Source organism: Bufo bufo, chromosome 11, assembly GCF_905171765.1.
Source record: "Bufo bufo chromosome 11, aBufBuf1.1, whole genome shotgun sequence".
Taxonomy (NCBI): Eukaryota; Metazoa; Chordata; class Amphibia; order Anura; family Bufonidae; genus Bufo; species Bufo bufo.
The window spans coordinates 40354706-40363888 of NC_053399.1; the positions used below are offsets into that span (position 1 = coordinate 40354706).

The window sequence follows — 9183 nt, forward strand, 5'->3', positions numbered from 1 at the left end:
CTACTGTATATGAGTCCAGACTTTCACTATTAGGCCACACAGAGCGGCGCCCAGCGATGTCTCAGCACTCACCATTTAGTCCTGGGCGCCGCTCCGTTCGCCCGCAGTGCCCCATTACTGTCTCCTCTCCTGCTCCACATGCTGCTGATTACTATCGGAGCGATGGGAGGAGACATCAGCTTCACTAGTGGGCGTTCCTTCTCCCTGGCTGTAGCGCTGTTCAATCGCAGCGCAGGGAAAAGGAACGCCCACTAGTGAAGCTGATGTCTCCTCCCATCGCTCCGATAGTAATCCTATCATTGGTGGCGCAGTGCGCCCGCCCCTCCTCCGCCCCTCTCTTCTCATTGCCGCCCCTCCTCCACCCCCTCTCTTCTCATTGCCGCCCCTCCTCCGCCCCTCTCTTCTCATTGCCACCCCTCCTCCGCCCCTATCTTCTCATTGGTGGCAGCGGCAGCAGCACAGGGGGAGGGAGGACAGCTTCCTTCTCCCCGTGCTGCTGAGAGAGAACATGAGCGCGCCGATAGCAGCGCGCTCATGTTCAGAGATACTAGACTGCGCAGAAGCGCAGCCCAGTATCGAAAAAACGGAAATCCCGGTATCGTATCGATACCGGGACAAAAGTATCGATTGGGTATCGAAATTTCGATACCCGCAACAACCCTAGAGAGGACAGCCAGAAATGGAGAGAGAGAGAGAGAGAGAGAGAGAGAGAGGACAGCCAGAAATGGAGAGAGAGAGAGAGGACAGCCAGAAATGGAGAGAGAGAGAGAGAGAGAGAGAGAGAGAGGACAGCCAGAAATGGAGAGAGAGAGAGAGAGAGGACAGCCAGAAATGGAGAGAGAGAGAGAGAGAGAGAGAGAGAGAGAACAGCCAGAAATAAAGCCATGAAATGTGTGGTCCTATTGTTTTGCTCCCCCCTGATGTCCTCCTCTATCCACCCATTTTCCACCTCTGATCCCCCTTTACAAACCTTCTGTTTCTTTCCTCCTTACGCCCCCCCTCCCCCTCTCACACTATGTAAAAGATTTGTACCTTTTAGATAATAAAACTGTTACTCAAGAAAAGATTTTTTTTTTTTTTTTAATAATTTTTTTGGTAACAATCCAGCAAGATCTTATAGCACAAGCTAGAGGTAATTTGATGGTGATCCTCTTTATCCTGAATGTCTCGATGTCTTTTCAGGGTGCACCACATTGACCAGTGATGAAAATCACATCCAGGGTTGAGGGGTTCCCACTGTGCCTCTGCAGTGTTGGTCTTGCTGCAGGTTAAAATAGATGGGTTGGTGGCCTCCTCCTCTGCCTCCTGGACACGTTCTTGGTCCTTTCAGGGTGTAACCTATTGACAAGTGATAAAGGTCTGCTCCAGGCTTGAGGGGTTCTCTCTGTGCCTCTGCAGGATTGTTTTTTTTTTTTTTTGGAGGGGGGTAAGGGATAGGTTTTGGGTAAGGGATAGTTTTTTTTTTTTTTTTTTTTTTTTTGGGGGGGGGGGGGGGGGGGGGGGGGGTAAGGGATAGGTTTTTTTCTGCAGAGATGGTTGGCTGCAGATAAGGGGTAGTTGGTGATACCCCTTGGGAGTCTGTTGTTGTTGACTCCAGATGGCTGATTTGTTCTATGGCAGGTAGTGTTCTGGTGGGAAGCTGGTTCTTGGTCCTGATGTTTTTTTCGACCAGTCTACACTCAGGGCATGACGCCAAAGGAACCCGACCAATACGGTGACAATAAGACAGCAGACAGCAGCGTAGATGGCATAGCTGACATGGCTCTGGAGGAAGGTGAGGATGATGTCTTTAGTGGAGGGACCATGTTCGATCCTCTCCTCCTCTTCCTCCTGGGTAGGTAGTTTTTGTGCCAGAGCTCGATGGAATTCAGCTTCTATTTCCTCCATTGCCTTGGATTTAGTCTGCGTCACTGAAAAACAGAAGAGAATACAATAAATAAGGTGATGAGGAGAACGTTGTCTTCTGCAGTGCTGAATGAAAGACTGAGAAGTTATCAGAAATAGTTCTTTACTGTAAGAGCAGAGGCAGGAGGGGCTTCTTATCGTATATATATATATTTATCCGAATGGTCTAGAAAAGAGAATATTTGAGAGAGAAAACTAAGTCTTACCATCGAGATAAAAGAATCTTCGGAGTATGATGTCATCATCCTCATCAATTATCTCACAGGCATAAGTTCCTTTATGGCTGACTCTGGTTGGCTTGATGTGTACATCCAGGTCATCCCCAATGTAGATGTCTTTAAAGTTACTCAAATCCGTTTTTTTGATCTGAAAGTGAAAACATTGATGACATCGCATGAGACATGTGTCCTATGTGGAGTATAAATGGCAGTATAAATTTGCACTGTAATAGAATGGTATATGCGACTTACGTTTTTGGCGTACTTCCAAACAACCTTCGGATGATCAGGAAGGATAAAGGACGCCGTGCACCAGATTCTGGTCTCTTCCAGCTCTTCCACCTTGATGTCCTTAACTGAAATGGGAAACCACGGTCAATGATATGCAGCAATGAGCTAACAGGTTCATAAGAGGTTCCCAAACTAATGGTAGAAATTATCTTACGGGGACAGGTCACCGGGATATTGCAGTCCTCCTCAGCACATCGGCTGCATGAAAAGGTTCGGGCAGCTTTTTGAAGCCCTAGGGAAAGAAATAGAGAGAGGGGTCTAATGTCTGAGGTAAATGATGACCCCACCATGTATGTAATGGAGGCCACTCCTCAAATTGTCTAATCTAATGACATTACTCACCGCATGGAGGTCTGCATTCCAACGGTGGATGACCTAAGGAAGAAATCAAATATGGTTAAGGATGGATGATGATATACCGTATTTTTCGCCACATAAGACGCACTCCCCCCCCCCCCCCCAAAAAAAAAATGGGGGGGAAATGCCCCTGCGTCTTATGGGGCGAATGCTGACAGTTTAACATCGCTGGATGCGATGTACGAGCGGGGGCCGGGGGAGGGACTGTGAGGAGGAGCTGGGGGCCGGGAATAGCGGCGGGGCGGTGTAGTCAGTGTACTATAGCCCCGCCCCTCCGGTATAGTAATATAAAATGTCTTATTCAATTAAAATTTATTACATATGCCCCCTCACTCCTAAATTCCTAATAGTACCTTACATCCTATTCCTAATAGGTTCTGTACAATGCCGGCAGGCAGGCCGGGCGGGCGGCAGCGTAACTTCCTGATGTCACGTGCCTGCGCCGCCTACTTTATGAATGAAGCAGGCGGCGCAGGCAAGTGACGTCAGTGAGTGACGCGCTGGCCGCCCGGCCTGCCTGCCGGCATTGTACAGAACCTATTAGGAATAGGATGTAAGGTACTATTAGCAATTTAGGAGTGAGGGGGCATATGTAATAAATTTTAATTGAATAAGACATTTTATATTTGTATACTGGAAGGGGGTGGGGGGGCGGGCGCGGGGGGCGCTTTCTGATTCGTGGATGGCACAGTTAAGGGGGGGGGGGGGGGGTGTGGGGAGGGCACTGTTATGGGGTGGGGGGATCTGTGGATGGCACATATAGTCCACAGATTCCCCCTGTAACAGTGCCAGCCACAGATCCCCCCTGTAACAGTGCCAGCCACAGATCCCCCCTGTAACAGTGCCAGCCACAGATCCCCCCTGTAACAGTGCCAGCCACAGATCCCCCCTGTAACAGTGCCAGCCACAGATCCCCCCTGTAACAGTGCCAGCCACAGATCCCCCCTGTAACAGTGCCAGCCACAGATCCCCCCTGTAACAGTGCCAGCCACAGATTTCCCCCCTGTAACAGTGCCAGCTACAGATCCCCCCTGTAACAGTGCCAGCTACAGATCCCCCCCTGTAACAGTGTCCATCATCCACAGATCCCCCCCATAACAGTGTCCGTCATCCACAGATCCCCCCCATAACAGTGTCCGTCATCCACAGATCCCCCCCATAACAGTGTCCGTCATCCACAGATCCCCCCCATAACAGTGTCCGTCATCCACAGATCCCCCCCATAACAGTGTCCGTCATCCACAGATCCCCCTATAACAGTGTCCGTCATCCACAGATCCCCCCATAACAGTGTCCTTCACAGATCCCCCCATAACAGTGCCATCCACAGACCACCATTAGTTCCAAACCCACCAAAAGCACACCTTTTGGTTAAAAAAAAATTTTTTTCTTATTTTCTTCCCCAAAAACCTAGGTGCGTCTTATGGGCCGGTGCGTCTTATAGGGCGAAAAATACGGTATATAGAATTTGTCTCCTGGCTCTTTATGAGGATCTTTAGTCACTTACTTGAGACACGATCTTTCACGCCTTTGACAAATTCAGCCATCTTTTTGTCAAACTGTTCTACCCAAGCTTGTGGAAAAAAAAATTGGGAAAACTTATATTTACTATTTATGACTCAAAAGAAATTGGGGAAATTCTTGAGATTTCAGGAACTTACATAGTTTTTCAATTTTCTTGACCTCTTTTTCAAAGGTCTTGAGATACTTTCTGATGTTCTGTATCTGGTTGAAGGCTGTAAGGAGAAGACACATAAGATTTAGGACATTGCCTAGAGCGCTCTATGATGAAGATGGGGCTATCTGGATGGATAGAATGTAGAAGAGATTTCCTGCTCGGACAACTGTTAACCGCCTCCGGACCGCCTAACGCAGGATCGCGTTCCGGAGGTGGCAGCTGCAGGCAGAGTCACGCATATACGTGTCATCTCGCAAGACGCGAGATTTCCTGTGAACGCTCGCACACAGACGCGCGCACACAGGCGCGCGCGTTCACAGGATCGGAAGGTGAGCGAGTGGATCTACAGCCTGCCAGCGGCGATCGTTCGCTGGCAGGCTGGAGATGCGATTTTTTTAACCCCTAACAGGTATATTAGACGCCGTTTTGATAACAGCGTCTAATATACCTGCTACCTGGTCCTCTGGTGGTCCCTTTTGCTTGGATCGACCACCAGAGGACACAGGCAGCTCAGTAATAAGTAGCACCAAAAACAACTACACTACACCCCCCCCCTGTCAGTCACTTATTAACCCCTTATTAACCCCTGATCACCCCATATAGACTCCCTGATCACCCCCCTGTCATTGATCACCCCCCCTGTAAGGCTCCATTCAGACGGCCATATGTTTTTTACGTATCCACGGATACATGGATCGGATCCGCAAAACACATACGGACGTCTGAATGGAGCCTTACAGGGGGGTGATCACCCCATATAGACTCCCTGATCACCCCCCTGTCATTGATCACCCCCTTGTAAGGCTGGCTCCATTTAGAGGTCCGTATGTGTTTTGCGGATCCACGGATCCATGGATCGGATACGCAAAACACATACGGACGTCTGAATGGAGCCTTACAGGGGGGTGATCAATGAAAGGGGGGTGATCACCCCATATAGACTCCCTGATCACCCCCCTGTCATTGATCACCCCCCTGTAAGGCTCCATTCAGACGTCCATATGTTTTTTAACGGATCCACGGATACATGGATCGGATCCGCAAAACACATACGGACGTCTGAATGGAGCCTTACAGGGGGGTGATCAATGACAGGGGGGTGATCACCCCATTTAGACTCCCTGATCACCCCCCTGTCATTGATCACCCCCTTGTAAGGCTGGCTCCATTCTGAGGTCCGTATGTGTTTTGCGGATCCACGGATCGGATCCGCAAAACACATACGGACGTCTGAATGGAGCCTTACAGGAGGGTGATCACCCCATATAGACTCCCTGATCACCCCCCTGTCATTGATCACCCCCTTGTAAGGCTGGCTCCATTCAGAGGTCCGTATGTGTTTTGCGGATCCACGAATCCATGGATCGGATCCGCAAAACACATACGGACGTCTGAATGGAGCCTTACAGGGGGGTGATCAATAACAGGGGGGTGATCAATGACAGGGGGGTTATCAGGGAGTCTATATGGGGCGATCACCCCCCTGTAAGGCTCCATTCAGACGTCCGTATGTGTTTTGCGGATCCGATCCATGTATCCGTGGATCCGTAAAAAACATATGGACGTCTGAATGGAGCCTTTCAGGGGGGGTGATCAATGACAGGGGGGTGATCACCCCATATACACTCCCTGATCACCCCCCTGTCATTGATCACCCCCCCTGTAAGGCTCCATTCAGACATTTTTTTGGCCCAAGTTAGCGGAAATAGTTTTTTTTTTTTTTCTCATATTCCACTAACTTGTGTCAAAAAATAAAATCTCACATGAACTCACCATACCCCTCACGGAATCCAAATGTGTAAAATTTTTTAGACATTTATATTCCAGACTTCTTCTCACGCTTTAGGGCCCCTAAAATGCCAGGGCAGTATAAATACCCCAAATGTGACCCCATTTCGGAAAGAAGACACCCCAAGATATTCCGTGAGGGGCATTCTTTGTGAGAAAATAAAAAAAAAAAAAAAAAAAATCAATTTCCGCTAACTTGTGCCAAAAAAATAAAAATTCTATGAACTCGCCATGCCCCTCATTGAATACCTTGGGGTGTCTTCTTTCCAAAATGGGGTCACATGTGGGGTATTTATACTGCCTTGGCATTTTTGGGGCCCTAAAGCGTAAGAAGAAGTTTGGGATCCAAATGTCTAAAAATGCCCTCCTAAAAGGAATTTGGGCCCCTTTGCGCATCTAGGCTGCAAAAAAGTGTCACCATGTGGTATCTCTGTACTCAGGAGAAGTTGGGCAATGTGTTTTGGGGTGTCATTTTACATATACCCATGCTGGGTGAGATAAATATCTTGGTCAAATGCCAACTTTGTATAAAAAAAATGGGAAAAGTTGTCTTTTGCCGAGATATTTCTCTCACCCAGCATGGTATATGTAAAATGACACCCAAAAACACATTGCCCAACTTCTCCTGAGTACGGTGATACCACATGTGTGACACTTTTTTGCAGCCTAGGTGGCAAAGGGGCCCACATTCCAAAGAGCACCTTTAGGATTTCACAGGTCATTTTTTACACATTTTGATTTCAAACTACTTCCCACACATTAGGGCCCCTAAATTGCCAGGGCAGTATAACTACCCCACAAGTGACCCATTTTGGAAAGAAGACACCCCAAGGTATTTCGTGATGGGCATAGTGAGTTCATGGAAGTTTTTATTTTTTGTCACAAGTTAGTGGAATATGAGACTTTGTAAGGAAAAAAAAAATAAAAAAAATCATCATTTCCGCTAACTTGTGACAAAAAATAAAAAGTTCTATGAACTCACTATGCCCATCAGCGAATACCTTAGGGTGTCTACTTTCCGAAATGGGGTCATTTGTGGGGTTTTTCTACTGTCTGGCCATTGTAGAACCTCAGGAAACATGAAGTCAGAGCTGCTTCAAAAAGCGGAAATTCACATATTTTGTACATAGTTTTGTAACGCTATAGCTTTTACCTAAACAATTATATTTTTTTATCAAAGACATGTAGAACAACAAATCTGAGAAATATTTATATATGGATGTCGTATTTTTTGCAAACATTTAACAACTGAAGTGAAAAATGTCATTTTTTTTGCAAAAAAATCCTTTAAATTACGATTAATAACTAAAAAAAGTAAAAAATGGTCAGGAGCAATGAAATACCACCAATGAAAGCTCTATTAGTGAGAAGAAAAGGAGGGTGAAATTCGTTGGGTGGTAAGTTGCATTGACCGAGCAATAAACGGTGAAAGTAGTGTAGTGCCCTGGTCATTAAGGGGGTTTAAGCTAGGGGGGCTGAGGTGTTAATGAGCTACAAGTAAAGCTTTAGTCGGCAGAGAAATGGCTCAATCCTGAGAGGACACATGTACTATACTAGAAGATGAAGCCGTTACCTATCGAGATGTTAATTCAGGGGGTCAAAGCCCAGTGTAGCCTCTGGAGACATTCTTCCGGCCCCCATTTTGTCCAGCGAGACCGCATGGTAACAAATGCTGGCCCTGTCCGCTGGGGTGGTGAAGCATTTCAGGCAAGATGTCGCTACCTGAGCTCCACATAGAATACTATTATCTGCAGCAGCAGATAATAGGACGTAAAAAATCGCATGACGTATCGTCACTATATCCCTTCAGCCTGCGAAACCTGAGAAAACGGAGAGAGTGAGTATAAGTGGGTCATTTATCAAACTGGTGTCAAGTAGAACTGGCTTAGTTTCCCATAGCAACCAATCAGATTCCACCTTTCAGCTTCTTTGGAAAATTTAAGGAGGAATCTGATTGGTTTGCTATGGGTAACTAAGCCAGTTCTACTTTATACCAGTTTGACAAATGACCCCCTAAGCTCCCACAACAGCTTGTACTAGAAAGATAATGAGGGATGGGTTTTGCACCATAAATATAATGGGAGAGATTTATCAAACTGGTGTAAAGGAGAGATGGCTTAGTTACCCATAGCAACCAATCAGATTCCACCTGTGAAAAATGAAAGGTGGAATCTGATTGGTTGCTATGGACATTTACCACTTTCCGCAACACTAACGCCGAAAGGCGTCATTGCTGTGGCGCTCAACAGGCTACACTACGCCGATTGGAGTCATCTCGCGTGAGCCGAGATTTCCTGTGAACGCGCGCACACAGGCGCGCGTTCACAGGATCAGAAGGTAAGCGAGTGGATCTCCAGCCTGCCAGCGGCGATCATTCGCTGGCAGGCTGGAGATGCGATTTTTTTTAACCCTAACAGGTATATTAGACGCTGTTTTGATAATAGCGTCTAATATACCATCTACCTGGTCCTCTGGTGGTCCCTTTTGCTTGGATCGACCACCAGAGGACACAGGCAGCTCAGTAATAAGTAGCACCAAACACCACTACACTACACCCCCCCCTGTCACTTATTAACCCCTAGATCCTAATCCCCCTGTCATTGATCACCCCCTTGTAAGGCTCCATTCAGACATCCGTATGATTTTGACGGATCCACTGATACATGGATCAGATCCGCAAAAACACATACGGAAGTCTGAATGGAGCCTTACAGGGGGGTGATCAATGACAGGGGTGATCACCCCATATAGACTCCCTGATCACCCCCTGTCATTGATCACCCCGTCATTGCTCCATTCAGACGTCCGTATGATTTTACGGATCCACTGATACATGGATCGGATCCGCAAAACACATACGGACGTCTGAATGGAGCCTTATAGAGGGGGGTGATCAATGACGGGGGTGATCACCCCATATAGATCCCTGATCACCCCCTGATCACC

The 9183-nt window shown here is 47.3% G+C and overlaps 1 protein-coding gene across 1 annotated transcript; it reads right to left on the reverse strand.

Moving 5' to 3' along the window:
• Positions 1–1505: 1505 nt before the first annotated feature.
• On the reverse strand, positions 1506–8468 carry LOC120981448 (sperm acrosome membrane-associated protein 6-like). Its single transcript, XM_040410988.1, has 8 exons — positions 8435–8468; positions 4433–4507; positions 4279–4344; positions 2757–2789; positions 2569–2646; positions 2376–2479; positions 2112–2271; positions 1506–1910 (listed from the first exon to the last, which is right to left on the reverse strand). The coding sequence occupies exons 1-8, from the start codon at positions 8466–8468 to the stop codon at positions 1612–1614; spliced, it is 849 nt and encodes a 282-aa protein (XP_040266922.1). The 3' UTR covers positions 1506–1611.
• Positions 8469–9183: the final 715 nt, after the last annotated feature.